This window comes from Chiloscyllium plagiosum, unplaced genomic scaffold, assembly GCF_037043375.1.
Source record: "Chiloscyllium plagiosum isolate Xiang-an unplaced genomic scaffold, Cpla_swu_hap1 HiC_scaffold_7, whole genome shotgun sequence".
NCBI lineage: Eukaryota > Metazoa > Chordata > Chondrichthyes > Orectolobiformes > Hemiscylliidae > Chiloscyllium > Chiloscyllium plagiosum.
The window spans coordinates 50,968,918-50,994,855 of record NW_028270145.1 but is presented as its reverse complement, the minus strand read 5'-3'; the positions used below and the strand labels follow the sequence as shown (position 1 = coordinate 50,994,855).

Sequence of the window (25,938 nt, the reverse complement as noted above, 5' to 3'; positions counted from 1 at the left end):
TCAACATGAATAAACATTTCTTATCAATTTACTTCCACATATAACCAAAGGCAACTGGAACCTAATATGGAACAGAATCTAATTATACTTATTTGCAGCTCAGTACCATCTCCTTATGTATTTCAGTCCAGTTGTGGTGAAGGAACAATCACTTTTTTGTAAGTTGTTAACATATAAAACATCTTAATGTCTTGAAGTTCAACTGTGACCATTATTGTACAATTGAGCCCTTGATTTTAACCCCAACAGTTTGATTTTATTTCTATGTATATTTTGTGATGAGAAAATTCAAGTCCATTTACTGCAAATTTCACTGGTTTCCTATCCATTTTATAAATATGTACATTTGTCGGAAGGAAATCAAAACCACTACAGTTTTTCATTAATTTCTTAATTGGAATACCTTTTTGACAGCAGAGAAACCTAATCCTTTCGTCTGGTTCCTGGACAATGTAATTGTTAAGAGGTGCTCAGAATTCCAAGTATTTTATGGTAGTTGGAGGCAGAACTGAGCCCACCCACAACTACAGTTAGATCTATTAAAACCCTGTATTGCAGAGTTGACAGGATTACTGCTTGTTAAATATACTAAACACAAAGCATACCTGGGGAGGAAAGGAAAAGAGTGAAAGAGTAAGAAATCTACCCATGGAATAAGAGTAAATGAAAATTAGAAGACAAAACCACTTACCTTGAAATGACATGTAAGGATCACATTTTAATATAATTGCCTTTTCTATTATGTATGTCTAACATTCTTTCCTGCAACTTTAGTTGCCTGTGAGACTAGTAATGATTGGTACAATGTGTAGTGGGAAGGGTAATAGAGAAGTTGTATTTTTATAAGTTGATATAATTTTGCAATGGGAAATTAAGGATTGCCAATGTCTATTTTGAAACCTTGATGGTGCAGATGCATAGTGAGGTGGACTGTTATGGAAATATTATTAAAATGCATTAACTAACTTTTACACCAATGCAATAATTTTCATTCAGTTGCTTTTGTGAACTTTATCATGCTTTGTGAATTAGTAGTATTTCTAATTGAGTTGGTTAATCATAATGTTTAGGACTTCATTAATCTTTTATTGTGCTAGAATCATGAAGAATATTAGTTAGTGGAAATTGTTCTTTTCCTATTTACCATTATATTTAAATTTTACTTTAAAAATGTTTGAAATACTGATATTTCAAAGATATAGCCATATAAATTTAACACAAACTCTGATTGTGAGACTCAGTCAAGCTGATGTTTATGTTGCACATACAAGGTAAATGTATCATTATTAAATCTCTTGCTGATATTATAAGCTAATAATCTCCAATTTAGAGCAGTTGAAGTTTATTATCTGTTAGTGTTTGACTTGTTTAATACCAAAAAAACCAAAGTTAGGATACAAGCCAAATTGGGATTCCTAACAGATATTTAACTAAATTCTGTTAATATGTATGTATTGCAATATCTGAACAGATTTTCACGATGACTCTAACTATGCTTCATTTCTGTTAGAATGTTAATGGAATCAAGTATCATGCCAAGAATGGCCATCGTACTCAGAGCCGTGTCCGGAAGCCTTTCAAGTGTCGCTGTGGGAAAAGCTACAAAACTGCTCATGGGCTTCGTCACCACACTATTACCTTTCATCCACCAGTGTCAGTTGATATACTTAGAAAGATGCAATTGTGAGACATTATACCTGACTGACCTTAAAAATGCAGGCTAGATGTTCTAACAGGAGTGAGTAGGAATTTTTTTTCCTCAGGATTTACTGCTACAAGTCTTGGGGAGTAAAAAGATTCCTTAATATTTGTTTTCAAGTGAATTACTTCTGCATGAAATGAACATTTTAGCTAAAACAAAATGTGTTCCCATAACGGCATAAGATGCTGCTACAAATTAGGTACAGTGTTTTAAATTTTAATTTTGAATTCCACGGAAAATACTTTAAATGATTTCAGTGCTTCTAAAAGCACTTTTTCTTTAATACTTTACAATATGCAATTTTAGGTCATAACTTAAAATTGTCTACAGAATAGTTTTATTTTTTTATTCTATCTCAAACTTTTTTGAAAACTGTCATCAGTTGTGTACTAAGGTGCTGCTACACTTTAAACCTAGGTGTTCCAAACTTACAGATCCAAATAAAGGCAAACTAAATTTTCCACTGTAATTTGTAGATTAGCAGCCGATTTTGGTGGGTTAGGTGTGGGTGTTGACGGGAGTTTTCTACCTGACCCATTTGACATATACCACTAGGTTGAGTGCTGTGTTATGTTGGATTATCATGTTTATTTGGGAAGAAGAGGATGGAGTGTGGGAACAATCTTTTCTCACGTGTACTAAAGATACTTTATATCAATCTATTCACAAGTAGCATTGGCAGTTGTTACATAGTTTTTCAAATTCCTCTACCCTTGATTTGAAGAAAAAATACTGAATTTCAAACAGCAACCTAAATTTGGAACATAGATATAGATAGAATCAGGTGGTGTCAGAATCTATAACTGGGAGTTAAATTTACTTGATCTGGTAATCTGATGCAGAACATCATTGTTGGTAGTTTTTGTCATGAAATTAGAGAAGGAATCACCACACTAGTTATGTAGTAAATAAAGAAGTATAGAACTATATGTAGTAATCATTGTTCACAGCTTAGAAAATACTTAATTTCTTGAGGCATATGTGATCTTTAGTTTTCTAAATCAGTATGTGTGTTTAATTAAAGAAGTATGTACCATATGGCTCTACATAAGGTTAGTCGGTTTGCAGCTAAATAACGTACAGTTGCATTTTAAAAATTCTGTTGTCAGCAAGTTAAGCTACGATAATTTAGTTAGTATTTTTGGAAGCCTGCCTAATACATAATACTGACCCAGTTCTGTTTTTATAATTCAGTATTACAATACTGTGCAGTTTGGGAGGCTTCATGATTCTATTTCCATGGATTAGAAAATAGAGGTGCCCTGATTTAGCTTATAAAATTGTAATATGCTCCTATTACTTTACGTTTCCTCTTTAAAATAAAAGGACTAACCCATAACCGTTCAGATTGCCCCAGTCCTAATGTGGCATTCTTTATTACATTGTTTGCAAGCTTTGATACTTTATGATTACGCTTAAAATTTGGTCACTATTAAGATTTTGTAGTGGCATTGAAAAAAAATCAAAAGAAACCTTAACATTCCCAAACGCTTTGTGCTGTAGCTGCTATAGACACTGTAGATACTATAGGATGAAATCTGATCTGAATATGTGTTTCCTATTTGTTGTTTTCTATCCCCTCCACCCCATATTTCAAATGGTTTACAAATGAGAAAAGCTGAGCAGTTTGGATTGAAGGCTTTTACAGATGCAATCAATGTAGCTTTGTTAGTAAGTGTGGACCCACTATTATGCTGTCAATGGAATTCACTACTCCTGCAAAGTAACTAAAACAGCCCTTCTGACATTTGGCAAAACTCACCCATAGAGGGTAGCAGAGGTCAAAAGACAGCCAAAGCTGAGGTCTAAAGCTGCCTTCCTGAATACATTCTTCTGCAACTATTGTTACATGAACCAGAATATCCAATCCTCTATCTTTTCTAAACAAGCTAGGTAAACCTAAAACCTAGGTAAGTGATAAATATTGTTAAACTCAAAGCATTGTTTCCCATGCTTGTCTGTTGAGAAAGATCAACAACAATTTGTCAATTTTAATCAAAATGTGAATGATATAATGCTTTAAAAATTGAAACCCCATAGCATAAATGCATGTATTAGAAGTGAAATCATTCTATAATAACATGAACATTGACTTTGAATATTTTAATTCATTGTTAATTACTGGTTTGGGAAGTTCTTATTTGAATGAACTTAGTTTAGATCTGTGATTCTAATCACTGCTAAGATGTCTTTTTTCACCTTGAAAAATGCTGTTCTTTAATAAAAGCTAGATAGATACTAGGGGGAGAGATGCAGTCATGTGAAACTCTATCGTTGCACAAAAGCCTTATTAATACAGTAAATTTTTAAAATGTACATCTCTTTGACATTTACATTGCATCCACTTTTTATTTCTAATTCAACTCATTGAAAAATCTCCATTTTAATTCTGATCCCAAAATACAACTGAGGTCTTCACAGGGATAAAATGAGAAGAAATAACCTGAATTATAAAATATGCATATTAGATATTGAGCAACAGATAGCCAAATGGTATTGAAAAAGCATTGCATCAAGTTGTGAAATGTACCTTGAATTCACCCCTTAGGAAAAAGCCTTCTCAATTAATATTCTAAAATATTCTGAACCTAGTGAGTTTGACAATAGAGCACAATTTTTCTCTGAATTTCTAGGAATATGCTTTTTGGTGAGAGGTGGGGGAGCAAAAAAAAAGAGACAAATTGAATTATGAATCTTAAGAAATCGGCTTTTTTAATAAAATGGAAATAATTTATCAGAAGGTTTAAAGAATTAATTTTCTGAGGTTACATCTCCAGTTCTTAAGGACAGTATTTGGATTGATGGCAATATAAATTCATTGGAAATAGGTAAGAACTTGTTCTGTGGAGGCTGGGAAAAATGTTCTTTCTTGCTGTTTTTAAAAAACTTTCTAGCCATATGACAGATTTTTAGTAATTGAACAGTTGTCATAATGTATTAATTACGGGAAGATAACCTTGGTTTATGCAATAAAAACAGAACATGTCGGATGTACTTAAGTCCGGCAGTATTAGTCAAGAGGGAAACAGAATTATCATTTCACATTAATGACCTTTCCTCAGACCACATATTTATAGAGTTAGGTGTATTCAGTTTTGTTTAGAAAAAGCATGGAAATAATTATGTTTAATTGAGATACTGGTGTACTTTTACGTTTCTAATATGTGTCAAGCAAATTCATGATCTTTAAGTATTTGAAAGTATTTTGCAGTTTTCAAAATGTTTTCATTTAATTGGATATTCACCAATTGCTCATGCACAGATAGAAAAAATATAGAAAGACATTGAATATTTATTTGCAGTTAAAACTGAGTTAAATGTACTGGGGTGTGGTGGTTATGTGCAAAAATAGTAAGTGCAAGACCTGAGTTAATAATAGAATGAGAGTTCAAATCCCACCATTGCAATTTGAAGAAAAAATTATTTGGTTTTCATGTAAATTTGGAGAAAATGTTTTTATTTGTTCAGGGAATATCAGTGACACTGATGAGGCCAGGAGTTATTGCCCATGCCTAATTGTCCAAGTATTATTGCATTGTTGAAAGTGATGAAGCTGTTAGGTTGTCTTGTCCTATCTGGCCTAAATGTGACTCCAGTCCCACATCAAAATGATTAACTATTAATGAAATCTGATATTTTGCAAGCTGTTACAAAGAATGATTAAAGCTCCGTATTTGTAGAAGATTATGGAGAGCATGGACCAGGTGGATAGGAAGCACCTGTTCATCTAGTTGATGGGTCAGTAGCAAGGGGCATCATTTTAAGGTGAAAGGCTTGAGATTTAGAGGGTATTTGAGGAAAGGTTTTTTCACCCAAAGGATGGAAATCTGGAATGCACAGCATGGGAGGGCAATAGAGGCAAGAAACCTCACAATCTTTAAAAAATACGAGGATGAGTACTCGAAATAATATTCAAGATTATGGGACAGGTGCTGGAAAATGGGATTAGTGTAGTGAGGTAGGTGCAGACCCGATGAACCGAAGGGCCTCTTCTGTGCTGTATGATTTGACGTTTTGTGTCTGATGAACACTTTGAATTACTTGCATCATAGTCACTGACAATAGATATCCCATCATCATCTCAGGGCAACTAATGATGAGCAGTAAATCCCGGCTTTTCCTCATATTCCAAGAAAGAATTATGGAAAGAAGTGCTACTTAATATTCTAAAGATTGACTTAAGAGACTTCTTATATTTGAGAAAGATTTTGCAACTTTAAAGCTACTCTTATTTATTCATTTCTGTAATGATTTAAAGTGATTTCCAAGTTTAGCTGTAGTGCAATGTATCTAGTCCAAAGGCAGTCCATAACCAAACTACAAATATGAAAAATAATGTTTTGCTGCTACCTAAATTTCGCAATTTTTGGTGGATGGTTACCAACTATTAATGGGGTGATTTGGTTTCCTTTACTAGATCCATCCATTTATAAAGATTAATGAATAATCTGAATTTAATGTGAATAAATAACACTCAATTCTTTCAGTTTTATTTTGTGTAATATGATCAACTAGTCAATATACAGCTGTCCATTCCTGTGTTTTCTCTAATGGCCAAACTGAAGTGTGGCACAGGGGAATCAGGACTGAACAGCCTTTAGAGTCAGTGAGTTGGGGTGAATTTCCATGGGTGTTCTTCCGATTGAAAAGCCATAGGTAGTCAGGGTAAAATTGGACAATCAAGAGAATTTTTATAGAAATTCACCCCGTAGTATAATAGTGAGATTCCTCTTTCTGTTATCAAGATCTTGAACTTAATTTTACTGTGTCAATTGACAGGCAATGACAGCAAATAAGAATGATCTAACCGTCCAAATCTGCCCTGTCTCGAGTATATTTACTGCAGCAGCACCTGTCATCACGCAGTTGACCATGACATCCTGCTCAGGCAGAAATAGATTACACACACGCTATACTCACTGAGATGGGATAAAAGAGTAGAGCACGCCTCGATGATATGAGCCAGTTCTACACCAAATTTTCCAATAATTTTCCAATAACCAATTGGGGAGGTGAATTTACAAATCTTGTGCTGACATTGAGAAATCAATTCAATATTTAAAAGGCTAGAATACTATACTAGACTATACTGTTCCATTTTTAATCTCTGGTGCACAAACAAATAGCAAAGAAATTGCTCCCTTAAGGCATTTCTTGTAGTAAAATTGATGAGAATAGTTGTCATTTCTGCTTCATTTTGGTATTAAAATGGAAACAGTTATGTATATTTCTGTACCAATGCCGATTTAAAATGAAATTAGACTTGCAGCAAATTTTAGTCAAATTTTTAATGACTTAAACACTGGAATCATTTGAAAACAACTTACAATAACAACTTTCATTTCCTGCATATTACTAAATGTGTCATTCCAAGAATGATTTGGAGATGCCGGTGTTGGACTGGGGTATACAAAGTTAAAAATCACACAACACCAGGTTATAGTCCAACAGGTTTAATTAGAAGCACACTAGCTTTCGGAGCGACGCTCCTTCATCAGGTGATGGTATTCAAACAGATGAAAGACTTAACAATCAATTTTTCAATGTATAATTTCAGTTACATCACACTGTAAATTTTTGCTATAAATTCTGTGTGCTAGGATTGAACCCTCCACTGTCACCTGATGAAGGAGCATCGCTCTGAAAGCTAGTGTGCTTTTAATTAAACCTGCTGGACTATAACCTGGTGTTGTGTGATTTTTAACCTCATTCCAAGAATGCTGTTAAGTATCCCTGATGCAAAGGCATCCTGATCTGCAAGCATAAGGAGCAAAAAGAAACATTTTATTTAGTGATGACCCTCTACCGTCTGTCCAACTCTATTTTGAACTTATTAATATCGATAATTTGTTTTAATTTTGTATAGTTTCAAATATTTATTTTTATCACGTGGGTAGCACACTGCTTTTTGGATTAAATCTAGTCTGGTGATCAAATGAAGCTTTCTTTTTATACAAGCTATAAAAATCCTATATGAAATTTGATTGCAAAAATAAATCCAGTTTCTAGTTGATGTGGGTCCACAGCAAAAAAAACTGCCATTTTAGTGCCAATTTGTGCCAAATTTTGACTGATCTCATTCAGAGGCGATTAAGGGTATTGGCATCAAAGCAGTGTTATACTGCAGTTGGACAGAACAGAGATATTCACTCTGCAACTGACCCATGTTGTACTTAACCTGACAATTGATGCTGACACCAAGTGCCAAAAGCGTAAATATGATCCATTCCATACCTTAAGGAAAAAGAACAAATTCAATACATTGATCAGAATGCTGCTTCTTTTTTTCTTTCATGCTTTTCAAGAATATAATCTTTGTGGTCAAAACTTTATAAATTGTTTATTCTGAAGTTCTGTGTAAACATTATTATTCAATGAACAAGAAATGGTTGAATAGTGTAAGTGTTTTTGAATTCCTTGTTCCAGTCTGGATATTGCAAGTTGAACTTTAGAGATTGCCTAAGACTCTAACTTTGGATGCTGATTTTAGTGTGACTCTCTGTTTAAGGTATTTTCTTTCCCTTTCAACCTCTCCAAAGCAGGAGGCACTGAAAAATTATTTCTTTGGTATTAATTCACAAAAAGGTCCTTGCAACCATTACCAAATCTTGAATTACACTGACAATTCTTGATGTGTAGGCATTTGATGGACAAGTTTGCATTGTGCAGTTGTTTAAAAGATTTTTTTTAGTTTTAAAATATATTTGAACAGTGAGGTTAACTCCATATTTCTCTCAATTCAATGATATTGGATTGCTGAATCAACAAGCAGAAAACCCTCAAATCTGATTCTTCAGACCCATATAATCCACTCATCCTGAGAGTAAATTCTTCCAATGTCGTTAGTAGTCTTTGTTAAATAAACTGAAGTATCAATTTCATTTTCAATAGTTTCATATCTTGAAATGTTAGTTTGCATATTAAATGAATCAGGTTTATTTGGTCTCTGTAAAATCTTAGATATTGCTAATGGTAGTTTCTGTTTTGTTTGTCTTTTATTAATTGGCATTCAAAAGTCCTTTATTTCATAGATTTTTTTTAAAGAATTGCTAAATTCTGTCAGTGCAAATTGTCAATCTGTAAATAACTTACATGCTGACATAATTGTGATCTGCACAGACTATAATAATTGATTCAGCAATGTTGTTTAACATCATAAAACTCGGCCCTGAACTGCCTTGAATCTAAAAAGTTGGCGTAAAATCATTGTCAGTGTAACAGGTGTAACCTAAAACAGCTATGGTATTAAGTTCTTAAAAGTAGAGTAAAACTGATTTTTCTTCAGGTATGCTTGAAAAATATACCTTAAGCAGGGAGTCTGTTTTGTGCATGATGTTCTGAAATAGTATTTAGTTTTAAGAAATCATTTGGCATTCATATTCTGGTAGACTGGCTCATTGATGCGACGGTTGATGAGTCATATATTGGGGTTTTCTTTTCTAGCCCCCTTCATGGTTTCTACATGCTGATTTCACTGGACGTCTCAAAAATGTTAAATTAATTTCAGATATCTTCTAAAAGACAAACAGAAAGTAAGTCCACATTCACCTCATTAGTTGGCATAGACTTGGGAAAGATCTGTCATCTTGTGCCCTTTAGTGTGTCGGGAAGGAGGAATGGAACCTGAGAAAATAATTTCAAAAATCCAGGTAGAGATTTCACTAGACCAGGTACAAATGTGGTATTTGTGATGGTTTAAGTAATGAATTTGTCACTAATGTTGCAGTCAATTAATTAATTTCCGAAATGAAGTTATAGAGAAATACTTTTAAAATGTATACTTTGACAACATCTAGTTAAAATCCTATGTAAAAGAAACAATAAAATAAGAGGTGTCATAGAATTCACATTTATTTAAATAGTGCTTTTCACACTATCCTAAAGGACATTGTAACCAATTACATGCTTTTTGAACTGTGTTCAAAGTTGTAATATTTCAAGGTCCCACAAAGAGAATGAAATGTTGATCAGATAACTTTATATAGTAATCTTGGTTGAAGGTTAAATTTCAGTCAGGGCACGAGGGATAACTTTCTTGCTTTTTTTCCCATTGTGTCAAGTGAGGATTATGTGCCCAGCCCATAAGGTAGATTGCATTAATTCCTCATTCCAAAACAAGAGGCATACCTGAAAGTGATGCACTCCCTCAGTACTGCACTGAAGTGTCAAACTAGATTATGTATTCAAATCTGGAGTGGGATTTGAGCCCTTAACCTGCTGAATCTAACAAGAATATTACCACTAAGCAAAGATGACCGCTAATTCATAGTGTAGTACAAATGTGCTGGTGGAATCATTTCAAACACTGTAGTGAGAGTACGTTGGAAAGGAAATTTGTTTTCCTCTCGGTCACTATCAAGTAACTTTCAATGTATATAGCATCTTTCATGTCCTCACACCTCATTTAAAGCCAGTTAATTTCTTCTGAAATATGAACACAGGCAAACACAACAACCAGTTTTTGCTGAATGAGAGATCTTGTGTGACAAGTTTGAATAATTGATCAGTTTTTTTGCTTTTATTAAGAGGATCAAACTTTGAGAAATTTGAGAGCATTTTTGGCTGACTTCAGAGCTTGCTGCAAAGAGGGTTTTAAGCTGTGTTGGAATCTCTACACTCACATTAATGGATATTTTCTCCAAGTACTGATGCCATTTAAGATGAATTTACATTTTAAATCATTTCTATATTGCATATTATAAAAAGTTAATACAGGTACAGATTAAACAAATATGTGCTTTGTCTTGGATCATTTTATCAAATTCAGCTTTACAACAGTCAAGTGTGTGAATTATTTCGGATTCCCACAATTGGCATTTAAGATGGTACCTTTTAAAGGTTTTTCAAAATTCATGTAAATATGAAATACTTGCATTATACTACTGCAAAGCTGTCTTCCAGTATTGCCCAAATTTTCTGTACAGTGAATGTATATGAAGTCCATTCCACAAAATCAGCCAGAATATTAACTGCACTGAAATCTGTTCTGCATGGGACAATGCAATGCCTGTGTAAATTGTACTTCGAAACCTTAACTTTGCATTTTTATGTTACCGTTTTTTAATTTTGTTTGATCAGCCACTAAAGCAGACTGAACATTTTTATTTGGTTCAGATCTTTCCCAAATGGATTTTAGAGAATGAAAATAGGAATACTGATTAGAAATCTTCATTCATTCAAATTTTCAATTTTAGTCGTATACAGGGCTGTACTTTCAAATTTCAAACAATTGTACATGTCTGCAATCAATCTATATGTTGACATTGTGCTGCCGCTAGTTATTTTTGTTTAACTGTCAAATGAAGTGTTAAGTTTTTTGATGCTAGACAAGGCATGGTACAGGCTAATGTCTTGCTAAGTTCTATTCCTGCACATTGACAATTCAAAAAAAAAATCAGGGAAGCATGCAGATATTTATATACCAGTGTTAGTGAGCCGTAATGTACCAAACACTGTTTCACTGTAGTTAATTGTCAAGTATAGATCAAACTGAGTGAAATAACTTTGTATTGCTGCTAAAATGAACTTTTGTTTGAATGCTGCTCTTATGTTGTCATGCAATTTCTTTATTGTGACTTTGTAAAACTTTTGGCAGAAATTTGTGGTCAAGTCTTATTACAGTTTTTGCCTGTGTCAAGAACTTGCACCGGATTTTTTTCCAAAAAAAGATTATGATTGCCAATGAAATGTCAATGTGTGGTCAAATGAGACCTAGAAACATAAAGCCTTAAAGGATGCTTCTGTTTAAACATATTGTAAATGGTCTATGTAAAACATTTTTACATATTTAATAAAATTCATGTAAGTGATTGGTATTTGTTTTTTATGTAAATTTTTATTTTTCAATTTAGACTGGTATTACACCTCATCTCCACGTAGTAAATTTCTTCACTGCATTTCTATAAATTTGCTGCAGTTTGAATCAGCTATTCTACTTGTGTTTTAACTTTGAAAACAGTTTGATGCTCATTAAAGCAAGTTAACCCTTCCTCCCCTACTACACCTATTGTCTAGTATTTTAAAAAATACCCTGTACTAGACAGGTGATGGTTACATGGAAGGTTTATGAACATGTAAGTCTTACCAAAGATAGACTCCCATAATTAGAGTAAAATTGTGACAAGGTGCATTTTAGGGAGGTCGGCCACAAATTGGCATGGATCAGGAAAGTGGATCGTCGGGATACTCAAGGAAATCCCTATGTAATCTGATTTGGCTCGAGGCATACTCTATACTAAAATAAACCCAAATGAAAACTAGATATGTGAAAGATGCTTTTAATTTTCAATTTGTACATCATACAACAGCTTGACCTTATACAGTAAAAGATATTGAAAATGTTCGAAGTTAGCTAATGAAATGGCTCAGTAATCTTTTCATATTAGTGTGCTGTATTTGGACAAGTCCACCATGTGGTCAAAAGTGCTTTCTGTATCATTATGCTGAAGTGCTAAACTCTGGAACATCTCTGTAGCTTTGCTGCTTCAGTTTAGGAAAACAAGCTGGTGAGTAATCAGGCATTCATCAGATTCTTCAGGGTCATCAGGGTAATAATCTCCCTTACTTTCTTTGATAAGATTTGTCCAATTTCCTGATCAATACCTCAGAAGTATCGGAGGACATACTGTTTTTTTAAGAGCCCACACTATGTGGATAGTGTCTTGATAGTCACAAAGCCATGTGGCTTTCTGGGCTTTCCTATCACAAAGTGGTAGCTTTTTAGTGCCATCCATGTTGGCACAGACCATTACAGTGTCTCATTCCCTGCTTTGCTTTCACAGTTACACATTGCATCTTTAAACATTAAATAGTTATGTAGTAAAAGTTGGTGGGGGGGGGGAGTGGAAGGTGGTGGTGGTGTTGGCTGGCAGGGTCAGCCCTAGGCTATTAGATATTAATGGTTAGAAGGTTATCAGGAGCTGTCCACGGAGTGGTGGCAAGACTGGGAAACTCAAGTCCAGGGATTGACACTCATTAGACTGGGTAATTGAGGGAAATATTACAGTGAAAGGAACAATTCAAGAAAGAAGGGTGGGAATTCATAGACATAGATACATACAAGGGATATGAGCAGCAGTAGGCTATTCGACCCCTCGAGCCTGCTCCATAATTCAATATGATCGTGGCTGATCAATACGATAACCCCACTCCTCCCACCCCTATACCCCTTTAACTACAAAAGCTATATTGACGTCCTCCATGAAAACACGTAGTGTTTTAGCCTCGACGACTTTCTGTGGTGGTGAATTTCACAGGCTCACCACACTCTGGGTGAAAAATTTCTCCTCATCTCTGTCATAAAAGGTTTACCTCTTCTCTTTAGACTATGCCCCTTGGTCTAGACTTCCCCATCATCAGGGACATCCTTCTTCCATCTAAACTATTTAGTCCCATTAGAATTTTATAGGTCTCTATGTGACTCTCCCTTAATTCATCTGAACCCCAGTGAATACAATCATAACCGACTCAATCTTTCCTTACATGACAGTCCTGCCATCCCAGGCACCAATCTAGTAAACCTTCATTGCACTGTCTCTGCAGAAACAGGAGAGGACATAGAAGGAGTGTGTTCACAGCTCTCTATTACTGTGGCCTCGAGATCAGTAGAGTGTAGGGCCAGCAAAATTGGTAATTGACAGAAGCCATAGACTCTGTCGATGAACTGGGGTCACTAACAGTAATGTAAAGAGGCTGAATGGAAATGGGAGACTGAAGGATCATCAAGAACCTAAAAAGTGACATGAACGATGGGCGAGATAACCCTGTTTCTCAAGCAGAGCTTGAAAGTCTTTACAAGGACACGAGGTTGAAACCTTGCTATCTTCAATCCAAATTTGACTGCAATAACGATACAAAATAAGCAGAGTGGGTGGAGTCAGTTAAAGGTTTTCTTTCAGGATGGAGTAAACATTTAAATGTGAGGGCCTGCTAGGGCAATTATATTCATTGAATGATTCAGTCGACAATATTTAACAACATCCAGAACACTTTGGAGCTGCCACATTCTTAAACTCAGCTGTAGGTATGGAAGGCTGTGATGTGCATGTATTTGGAACACAGTGGCCTTATGACTGAATTTTGTTCCCTCAATATAGCATGAGCATTTTAGATGTGCATTTGGATAAGATTACACACCTCCACCTCCGAGCTTATTGAGGCATGATATTGACCTTGTGAAGTTTGTATGGCTCAGGACTAGCATTAGTGAAAGGGTGTTCTCTTTCTGACATTCTCCACAAGTTATCTGCTAATGTGGACATTACTATGGCTAGAATCCTTGTGGAATTGCTTCAAATATAAAGGCAACATCATAAAGCCCTTCAGAGATTGTCTGCCAGCTTCCAGAAGAAGGTGTAATCCTGCATCTACAGGCCTTGCTGTAATATTCTGCAGCTGTCATAAGCACCAATGATCAAACTGTCATTTGCTGGAGCAGGACCTGCTCTCAGAAGGACTGAGTAGTCAACTCAAACCACTGGCCATTGATTTTTTATGCTCGCATCTCATTTCAAGAAGTGACCAGAGGGCATGAGTGGCACCTCCCAATCCTTGACCCACAAAAGCATCAGAGATACAACTGATGCCATTTTATTCAGATTAAAGCACTTTGTGTCCTTCCCTGCGATGAGAAAAGTCATGCAGCCAACATTTAAAAAGCATCTGGATGGGTCTGTTAATAGGAAGGGTTTGGAGGGATGTGGGCCAGGTGCTGGCAGGTGGGATTAGATTGGGTTGGGATATCTGGTCGGCATGGACGGGTTGGACCGAAGGGTCTGTTTCCATGCTGTACGTCTCTATGACTCTGGGAGTCTCCAACATTGCTGGCTTCCCCCAGGTGAGCTGCAAAAGCCCACATTGCTTTGAGAATGTCCTTTTACCAACCTGCTGTGCTTGTCAATTGTAAAGGCTTCCATTCCTTCAACATTCAAATTATATATGACCATCAATGCTCGATTTTAAGGCTTACACAACATATCCTGAGAGCTGCTATGATGTCTACATTATACTTAAAAAAACACAGGCTCCTATCTCCTCCCAACCATATGGGGATTGTTACTGGGACAGGAGGATTACTTCCTCCAAACATGGCTGATGACACCTTTACAAACTCTTCAGATCGACACAAATCAGAGGTATAGTGCTGATCATGCTTCCAGCAGGACCAGAGTGAAGCAGACCATCAGCATTCTTAATAAGAGGTTTGAAGCCTGGAACATTTCAATGGGCCCTTGCAGCATAGCCCAGAAAAGATGTGCTGCACCACTGGAGAGCAGGCTGTGTTCTTCACAACCAGAGCTGACAAGGGGATAATAACCTATACGCAGAAGACATGAGCAATCGGCAGCAATTTCCTTAGAATAAAGATGGTGAGGACATTATTCAGGAGGGACATCTGAAAAAGCATTGCATCATTGAGCTCAAAAAGCCAGACAAAAACTAATTGGAACCCACTTCCAGCTTGAATGAGTTGGAGTCAGACTTCCTTCAATTATGTAATTTTTCTGCTGTTTATATGGCACACCCCATTTAGTGCTAATAAAATGTACTTTGTTATTTTTACAGGCCTTGACCTTTTCTGTTGCTGAATACATGTTTGTCATCCCGCTGATTGTATGCTTCTAGTGATCCTCCTTTCAACTATCTCCACAATACATATCCTACAGCTCGTTTGGGAGGAAACGGTCAATGAAACAGAGTAGTAATGTTGCATTTGGTTAAGGTTAGGTGGTAGAATACATAGAATACAGAGAAAAATACAGCGCAGTACAGGCCCTTTGGCCCTCGATGTTGCGCCAATCCAAGCCCACCTAACCTACACTAGCCCACTATCCTCCATATGCCTATCCAATGCCCGTTTAAATGCCCATAAAGAGGGAGAGTCCACCACTGCTACTGGCAGGGCATTCCATGAACTCACGACTCGCTGAGTAAAGAATCTACCCCTAACATCTGTCCTATACCTACCACCCCTTAATTTAAAGTTATGCCCCCTCGTAATAGCTGACTCAATATGTGGAAAAAGGTTCTCATAGTCAACCCTATCTAAACCCCTAATCATCATGTACACCTCTATCAAGTCACCCCTAAACCTTCTTTTCTCCAATGAAAACAGCCCCAAGTGCCTCAGCCTTTCCTCATACGATCTTCCTACCATACCAGGCAACATCCTGGTAAATCTCCTCTGCACCCGTTCCAGTGCCTCCACATCCTTCCTATAGTATGGCGACCAAAACTGCACACAATATTCCAGATGCGGCCGCACCAGAGTCTTATACAACTGCAACATGACCTCAGGGCTCCGGAACTCAATTCCTCTACCAATAAAAGCCAGTACGCCATATGCCTTCTTCACCGCACTATTTACCTGGGTGGCAACTTTCAGTGGTAGTGAGTTTTGAGAAGATTTGTAGCTCAGGTTGAGGTTCTGGATATAAGTTCGCTTGCTGAGTTGGAAGGTTCGTTTTCAGATGTTGTGTCACCATGCTGGGTAACATCATCAGTGAACCTCTGATGAAGCACTGGTGGTTTGGCCCATTTTTTATTTATGTGTTTAGGTTTCCTTGGGTTGGTGATGTGACCTCCTGTGATGATATCATTTCCTATTATTTTTCTCAGGAAGTGGTAAATGGGATCCAAGTCAATGTGTTTATTGATAGAGTTCTAGTTGGAGTGCCGTGCTTCTAGGAATTCTCGCGCATGATTCTGTTTGGCTTTTCCTAGGATGGATGTGTTCTCCCAGTCAGAGTGGTGTCATTCCTCATCTGTATGTAAAGATAGTAGTGAGAGTGGATCATGTCTTTTTGTGGCTAGTTAATGATCATGTATCCTGGTGGCTAGTTTTCTGCCTGTTTGTCCAATGCACTGTTTGTTACAGTTCTTGTGAGGTATTTTGTAAATGACATTAGTTTTGCTTGTTGTCTGTGTAGGGTCTTTCAAGTTCATTAGCTGCTGTTTTAGTGTATTGGTGTGTTTGTGGGCTACCATGATGCCAAGGGATCTGAGTAGTCTGGCAGTCATTTCCAAGATGTCTTTGATGTAGGGGAGAGTGGATATGGATTCGGGACATGTTTTGTCTGCTTATTTGGATTTGTTGCTGAGAAATTGTCATACTGTGTTCATTGGGTACCCATTCTTTTTGAATACACTGTATATGTGATTTTCCTCTGCTCTCCTTAGCTTCTCTGCACTGCAGTGTGTGGTGACTCATTAAAGTAATGTTCAAGGTTAGATGGTTTTAAAGCTTCACACAGCATAATAATTGTGAATTGTGCAGTGAAGTCTCTCTTGATGAGCACCAGTTTGCGAGCAATACTGAACCACTTTATTTTGACCCTTCCATCATTGAATGTTAACCAATGTTTATGAATTTCTGTACATTGCTACATTGCCCTGAAATGCTTGAGAATCTTGTAGGGCACTATTGAACCCTTAGACTGTGAAGGAATCTGGAAATATGAACAGTCTTAATGGCAATGAATCCTTTGAAAAGCTAGTAGAATGAGACTTTACCTTGAGTGATGAGTGGAATGATCACTGCAATGTGGGTGTAGTTGTGGAAGATGTGTACAGCCCAGGCCCTAGCATAATCCCTGCACATTGCATTTAACCTCAGTGTTGTCCACATTTAAGTAAAATGCTTTGGCTGCAGTCATTAATATCACGGGTCAAGGATCCCTGATGTCTGAGGCAGTAAAGAAGTCAGTTGCTTGTGAGAGATGAGTAATGCTTGGGAATCACAGCTTTATTCAGTCTTGGCATGTCTGAAGAGTCTGCTCATCTCTCACATGGGTGTGATTTAACCAGGTCTGACAATGGGAAAGATATTTTAACAAGTGCATATTTTCAAAAATGTACGATTATTTACAATGATATTTTGAAGGGACGGAAGGAAAATGCTAACTATGCCCAAATGTAGTCACAACCTGTGCAATTGAGCTGGAAGGAGTCTGCTCTGTAGTTGATCCTGGTGATTGGGCCTAGACAGCCCAGGCCTGATGAGAGCTGTTCTGGGTCCTGAAATACTGTGGGCCTTTTCACGTTTAATTCCAAACTGTGGTTTTTAAGTGAGAATTACTGTAGAAGCAAAATGCCTGCAGGCCAACTCACTTAGTTGGCTGCCAAAAATTCTATATGGACCAATAGAATGTAACAGCTTAACTATCACAGAAACTCTAAACAGATTAAGCTGTCATCTCTTGTGACTACAAAGATAACTGACAACCACTGCTCAATAGCAATCCACCCCTGCAAATTGTCTCAAACTGCAGAGTCTTTTTCTGCTTTTCCCTTTGAAGAATACATTAGGACACTGGTTAAAAAGCCAGCTTCAACCCTTCTGGAGTGTACTAGTGGGACAGAACTTCTCTTGTGTACCAGCCTGCTTTGAGCAGCAGCATGCTGTGATGGTCACAGTTGAAGAGCTACCCTTTAGTTATCCCTGTGTTGCAGATAAAGACCTCTCTCAATCTGAGTGCTGCAAACCAGTTAGAAAGGAAAGAACGAAGAAAAACCCTCTGGTGTCTCAAATGCTGGATTCAATCACAGTGACAAGGAAGCAAAACTAGAGAATCTCAACCAATCTGCAAAACTAAGGGTCATGAAACTACCAACATCAAGGAGAGGAACTGGAGTGAGGTCAAGGATTCTTGGCAATCAAGTGCTCACTAGGTTGTGCGCTAATCTAGCAAGTGTGGCTGCTGAGGTGAAAGCCTCTGAGTTGGTAGAGTTTGCAGATGAGCACCTTGAAAGTTCAGTGACATCCTCCTCAGTTCTGGAAGTAGACCGAGGGTTTCTGGCACTGACCTCTTCCTGGCAGAGTGGGTGCCTGTAGAAGAGAAGGAATTAATTGCATTGACGAATAAGAGCTTGTTCAGGTCTAGAACGCGTTAACATTGGTAATGGCAGGAAAATGCAAGTTAACACTATTAACCTCCTTGGATTGCTTACGCATTGAGGTCTTCAGGTCCCCATGTGAGCAGTCACACTCTTCTCCAGCCAAATCCAGTACATTTCCCTCATACAGCATGGGGTACCTCCTGACTGTACTGATCAGCCTCAACCTCCAACCACCTCCACCCTACCAAACCACACCAACCCTCTCCGTGCCCAACCCCCCAATTCAACAGCCCCCTTCCCCACCAAGCTGATCTTGGCCCTCTCGGCCTAACTGTGGGACAATAACTTCCTGAAAGGAGACAAAGAGAAGAGTGAATATGATGGAAGGGGATGGGAGAGCCATTAGTGGTGATGCAGGAGTGAGTAGGAAGTACAAAGGCCTGGCAGACTTAGGAATTTCAGAGTTTGAGTGGGTGAGAGCCCTGGGGTGGACACCCTGCATGCAATAATAAGTGTTGTAAAGCATAGGCCTTGGTGAGGCCTGTACAGTGGCACCGTGAGAGTGAGTGAGGGCTCTGAGAGTGTGAGGTAGCAGAGACATAATGGCACTTACCATTGTGGAGTGCAGAAGCTCATTGACCTTCTTTCTGCATTACTGTTTGATCCAGGCTGCTGGACCGGGCTAGGCTGGTTGGCCATTCTCCTATGTCAGTCTGCTGGATGAAGCACTTCCTTCCTCTCCACTGCCTCCGGATCCCTGTCAGCGAAGCAGTGAGTTAACTTGCCTTTCCAATATATGGGGTGTCCTCTGTGATCATGATCAAGCCCCACAGTTGGAAGGCCATGTTCCTGACTTACAGTGCCTGAGGTATGGGCAGCCTGGGTTTAACATGTCACTGTGTGAATCCACATGACGTTATTGTCAGATGACTGTTCCCACAAGGTCCTGACCACATTTGATCGCAGTGGCAGTATTCTGACCTGAAGGGCAACATCCTTCCCATCTTCGTGCTGTATCGGCATATATATATGCGCACAGAAACCTGAGTGAAGGCAAGGGGTAATCCCTGCACCTGAATGATGAATCCCAAGGTACATCCACAATTGGGCACTGTGAACCACCTTCTGTTGAGGTGATTAGCAGTATTAGGTCAGTTGTCAACAAGGCAGGCCTAAAGATTGGGTTGCTGCATCTGCCTGTTATTAGGTCGGTGAAAAAGGGAGGCAATAGAGGTGGAAAGGAATGAGTGGGCTGGGGAGCATCAAACCCAGCAGCTTGCATCCTTTATATGTGGGATCCTTCCATCTCTGCATTCAGCACATGTTAAGATCTTCCCTCTGATTAGGGCCTGCAGTGATCTTTGTTTTTCCTAAATGTGTTAAAACTGGCTCCCTCATGGCAAACAAGTTATCTTACAGCAAATATTGTGAGGCCAGTGCTTATTTCAGGAAGAGATACTGCATGCCAATTTCTTGATTTATACCATTCTGGTGAGTGGCACCCTCCTGGCGAACAATGATTGCCAATTTCCTGTCTATTGTGGCTGTTTAATACCTGAACAATGGTGCTGTGCTGCTCAAGTTATGGGGCTTGACCTATTGACACTTTTATGAAGGTATTTTGTCAAAGTTTAAATGCAGTTTATTCCAGATGGTAACACATCTTAATGTTACCCGAGCTGCTTATTCAGTCTTGATTGGTATTCCTGATCCAGGCTGAAGGTGGCATTTAAGTACACTATCCTGATCCAAGCATAAAATTTTCCAATTATTTAGATTTGCATCGCTCAGCACACTGAATATTGTCAGCCCAGCACATGCCAATCATCTTTTGCATAGTAACCAGTTAAATAAATTTTCACACTTTGTTTTAATTTTTATTCGCTTGTACCATATATGATTTAAATGGGCTACAAATGTTATTTTTGATGGTTATTTAAAATCTTGATCAATAAGCTAAAGTGCATATTTGAACCAAAATTTAAGAATTTGGACATTATGAATTGCTCAAGAATAAACAGTCCTCTATAAATACTGGGTGGGAACTCCAGTTCTTCTGAAAACGGCGTCAGTTGTGCAATTCAAGTATAGTTCCTGACAATGGTATGTACCATGTCAAATGATGACAAATAATTGGGTATCAGAACCCCACATTGTTCCCTCAGGTATGTCTGTAAGTTTCACTAATGCAACCCAATAAAGTGACCATCAATGGAGCTTGTACATGAATAAAATAATTTGTTGCTCTGCTACTGTGGGCAGCTTACGAGCTTAACCATTTGACCTTACTGTCTTAAGCGATGCTTCAGGAATAATCTATGCATTTTGTTTTGTTGTTTGTTTTGTCCTTCCCCACTATGAAGTAATTTAGAATATTTGTGTGTCAAAGGTGCTGTACGAAGGTTGGCGTAACCTAATTAGAACAGCGACTACATTGAATGAACCTCATTACTTATAAATGAACTTATTTTGCATCTGATTTTTATTTGTGGAATATATGACTTTGTTAAAGATGCTATACAAGTACAAGTTATGTTGTACCTGCACTTGGACAAAAGAGGAGCAAATCTACATATTATAGAGAAAGGTGCCAAAATATTTTATGCAATCTTGTTAAAGAATATGTGATGCTTCCTCCTGTGCTTGGTCCTGCTGATAGAGAGCCTAAGAAATTATAATGTAGGAACCCCCTTATAATGGTGATGAATGTTATCTATCCTGAATTTAACCAAATATAGGTTAGTTATATACTATATGTAGGGACAGAGTAATAAAAGGTGTATAATATGTATGTATTAATGGAACTTGGATTTCAAAATGGATGTAGGTGGGTGTTGGTTACTTTTGCAAATAATTTTCTTTAACAATAAGTCAAAATATCCTTCCAGAACAGTGATTTAAATCTAACATTTTGTCAGAGAGTTAGTGACTGTGGACATCATGTGATGTTAATGGAAAGATGATGATATAGTTGTGTTTGTGACAGTTAGAGTAAACGTGTAAGGCTAATAGTATTGTTCTCAATTCAGAAGAATCTAGGACAGAGCAATGTTTTTCTCCGTTGAGAAGAAACCACAGTTGTGTACAGAATCATTAATTTCTCTCCTACAGGGATTTGGGGTAGGTCAGGGAACCAGCCATCTCAGCAGAAGGGTTCACTTGGTGAAATTTCCAAGTGTGGAAGGATGTTTAATAATCTGTTCATTATCAGAATGGAGAAAGTTTATGTTTTCAGATTTGTGAAAAGTTCAGATTGGCAAATTTGTAACGCAAAGATCAAATTGTTTTCACAGTAAACTACAAGGAAACTGTCAAGAGTCTGTTAAGTAGAAACTTAAAGAGTTAAGATAGTCTAGTTTCCCTGGACTTGAGTGTCCATAATGGATAGTGTCAGGACACGTATTGAAACTTTGTTTTGTTACTTGAGGTTTTGCTATCTGTGTTGTATATTTAGCTTTTTTTGATATTTATTCTTTTACGTAATAAACTTTTGTTCTGTTGTTAAAGAAAGTCTACAGCCATGAGCGAATATATCTCATTGATTAACCACCATGTTAACAAGCTAAACAAAAAATAAATAATCTATTAAACCAGGTTTCACTTTTGAGCAGTCAAGCCATCAAGTGGAATTATAAGACCATAAGACCACAAGATACAGGAGCAGAATTAGGCCATTTGGCCCATCGAGTCTGCTCTGCCATTCAATCATGGCCGATATATTTCTCAACCCCATTTCCTTGCCTTTTCCCCATAACCCTTGATCCCTTTATTAATCCATCTCTCTCTTAAATATGCTCAAGAACATGGCCTCCATTGCCTTCTGACTTCCACAGATTCACCACCCTCTCATTGAAGAAACTCCCTTCATCTCAGTTCTAAAGGGTTGTCCCTTCACTCTGAGGCTGCACCCTTGGATCCTTGTGGGCGGCACGGTGGCACAGTGGTTAGCACTGCTGCTTCACAGCGCCAGAGACCCGGGTTCAATTCCCGACTCAGGCGACTGACTGTGTGGAGTTTGCACATTCTCCCCGTGTCTGCGTGGGTTTCCTCCGGGTGCTCCGGTTTCCTCCCACAGTCACAAAGATGTGCGGGTTAGGTGAATTGGCCATGCTAAATTGCCTGTAGTGTTAGATTAAAAGGGGTAAATGTAGGCCATTTGAGAAACAAACTTGTCAGGAGATCTCATCTATCTGTAAGAATAATAGAGTAGTTATGGTAGAGGATTTTAACTTTCCAAACATCGACTGGGACTGCCATAGCGTTAAAGGTTTAGATGAAAAGGAATTTCTTAAGTGTGTACAGGACAATTTTCTGATTCAGTATGTGGATGTACCTACTAGAGAAGGTGCAAAACTTGACCTACTCTTGGGAAATAAGGCAGGGCAGGTGACTGAGGTGTCAGTGGGGGAGCATTTTGGGGCCAGTGACCATAATTCTATTCGTTTTAAAATAGTGATGGAAAAGGATAGACCAGACCTAAAAGTTGAAGTTCTAAATTGGAGAAAGGCCAATTTTAATGGTATTAGGCAGTCCTTTCAAAATCTGATTGGAAGCAGATGTTTGCAAGTAAAGGGACGGCTGGAAAATGGGAAGCCTTCAGAAATGAGATAACAAGAATCCAGAGAAAGTATATTCCTGTCAGAGTGAAAGGGAACACTGGTAGGTATAGGGAATGCTGGATGACTAAAGAAATTGAGAGTTTGGTGAAGAAAAAGAAGGAAGCATATGTCAGGTACAGACAGGATAGATCGAGTGAATCCTTAGAAGAGTATAATGAAAGTAGGAATATACTTAAGAGGGAAATCAGGAGGGCCAAACGGGGACATGAAATAGCTTTGGCAAATAGAATTAAGGAGAATGCAAAGGGGTTTTACAAATAAATTAAGGACAAAAGGGTAACTAGGGAGAGAATAGGGCCCCTCAAAGATCAGCAAGGCGGCCTTTGTGTGGAGTCACAGAAAATGGGGGAGATACTAAATGAATATTTTGCATCAGTATTTACTGTGGAACAGGATATGGAAGATATAGACTGTAGGGAAATAGATGGTGACATCTTGCAAAATGTCCAGAAGTGATTGTTGGGCCTATTGCTGAGATATTTGTATCATCGATAGTCACAGGTGAGGTGCCGGAAGACTGGAGGTTGGCAAACGTGGTGCCACTGTTTAAGAAGGGCGGTAAAGACAAGCCAGGGAACTATAGACCAGTGAGCCTGACCTCGGTAGTGGGCAAGTTATTGGAGGGAATCCTGAGGGACAGGATGTACATGTATTTGGAAAGGCAAGGACTGATTCGGGATAGTCAACATGGCTTTGTGTGTGGGAAATCATGTCTCACAAATTTGATTGAGTTTTTTGATGAAGTAACAAAGAAGATTGATGAGGGCAGAGCAGTAGATGGACTTCAGTATATGGACTATATGGACTTAGTAAGGTGTTCGACAAGGTTCCCCATGGGAGACTGATTAGCAAGGTTAGATCTCATGGAATACAGGGAAAACTAGCCATTTGGATACAGAACTGGCTCAAAGGTAGAAGACAGAGGGTGGTGGTCGAGGGTTGTTTTACAGACTGGAAGCCTGTGACCAGTGGAGTGCCACAAGGATCGGTGCTGGGCCCTCTACTTTTTGTCATTTACATAAATGATTTGGATATGAGCATAAGAGGTACATTTAGTAAGTTTGCAGATGACACCAAAATTGGAGGTGTAGTGGACAGTGAAGAGGGTTACCTCAGATTACAACAGGATCTGGACCAGATGGGCCAATGGGCTGAGAAGTGGCAGATGGAGTTTAATTCAGATAAATGCGAGGTGCTGCATTTTGGGAAAGCAAATCTTAGCAGGATTTATACACTTAATGGTAAGGTCCTAAGGAGTGTTGCTGAACAAAGAGACCTTGGAGTGCAGGTTCATAGCTCCTTGAAAGTGGAGTCGCAGGTAGATAGGATAGTGAAGAAGGCGTTTGGTATGCTTTCTTTTATTGGTCAGAGGATTGAGTACAGGAGTTGGGAGGTCATGTTGCGGCTGTACAGGACATTGGTTAGGCTACTGTTGGAATATTGCATGCAATTCTGGTCTCCTTCCTAACTGAAAGACGTTGTGAAACTTGAAAGGGTTCAGAAAAGCTTTACAAGGATGTTGCCAGGGTTGGAGGATTTGAGCTATAGGGAGAGGCTGAACAGGTTGGGGCTGTTTTCCCTGGAGCGTCAGAGGCTGAGGGGTGACCTTATAGAGGTTTACAAAATTATGAGGGGCATGGATAGGATAAATAGACAAAGTCATTTCCCTGGGGTCGGGGAGTCCAGAACTAGAGGGCATAGGTTTAGGGTGAGAGGGGAAAGATATAAAAGAGACCTAAGGGGCAACTTTTTCATGCAGAGGGTTGTACATGTATGGAATGAGCTGCCAGAGGATGTGGTGGAGGCTGGTACAATTGCAATATTTAAGAGGCATTTGGATGGGTATATGAATAGGAAGGGTTTGGAGGAATATGGGCTGGGTGCTTGCAGGTGGGACTAGATTGGGTTGGGATATCTGGTCAGCATGGATGGGTTGGACCGAAGGGTCTGTTTCCATGCGTACATCTCAATGACTCTATCTATGACTCTAAGTCTGCATTTCATGTCAGTACCACATAATAAAGAGACAATTTATAGAAACTGTTTTCTTTACAGGGTAGGCATTTAAAATATTATTTGCATGTCTATTAAAGTTTTATTGTTAGCAATTAATATTACCCTACTTTTCAAAAGATTTAGTGCTGAATTTTACCAAAAATCAGCTACATATCAATTTCAGGGAGATTCATGGAGAGTTTTTCTCCTTGAGCTTTACAGAATTACGCAAATATCCATTGCTTACCTCATTATGTTTACCCAACCCTCTATGGTGCTCTGCCCATGCTGTCTTGGTGGAAGTACTCATGAGACACAAAACCAAAAGACCCTTAGATGCTAGAAATCTGAAACAAAAACAGAAATTGCTGGAAAGTCTCAGCAGGCCTGGCAGCATCTGTGAAGAGAAATCAGAGTTAATGTTTTGGGTCCAGTGACCTTTCTTCAGAATTGAAAACAATTCCGAACAGAGCTGAACAGACATTTTCCAGCATTTTCTGCTTTTGTTTGTGGAAATACTCACCACCGCTGGGACCTTCTGGGATTTCTGCTGCCATAGTCAGATTTACAGTTCAACTGTACACCAGGTCAATCATTGCCGAATACAACTAATCCTTCTTAGTGCATATGATGGGAGGGAAACATAATGCCCAGTTCCTATGGGCACATAACTGACATGGGTGACACTTCATTGAAAGGAAATATAGAAGCTCACATTCAGAAATGTATTGCTACTTTACATAACCAGCCATCTCATTGACTGTCATTGTAATTGAAACTACAAGA

The 25,938-nt window shown here is 38.2% G+C and overlaps 1 protein-coding gene across 1 annotated transcript in view; it reads left to right on the top strand.

Annotated features, from left to right (window-relative positions):
- Window positions 1-10,634, top strand: part of LOC122551539 (juxtaposed with another zinc finger protein 1-like) — a 118,387-nt gene extending 107,753 nt beyond the window's left edge. The window contains exon 5 of the mRNA XM_043693564.2: window positions 1,511-10,634. Within this exon, the coding sequence (XP_043549499.1) occupies window positions 1,511-1,687 (177 nt within the window). The 3' untranslated portion in view covers window positions 1,688-10,634. The remainder of the gene's footprint in view (window positions 1-1,510) is intronic.
- Window positions 10,635-25,938: the final 15,304 nt, after the last annotated feature.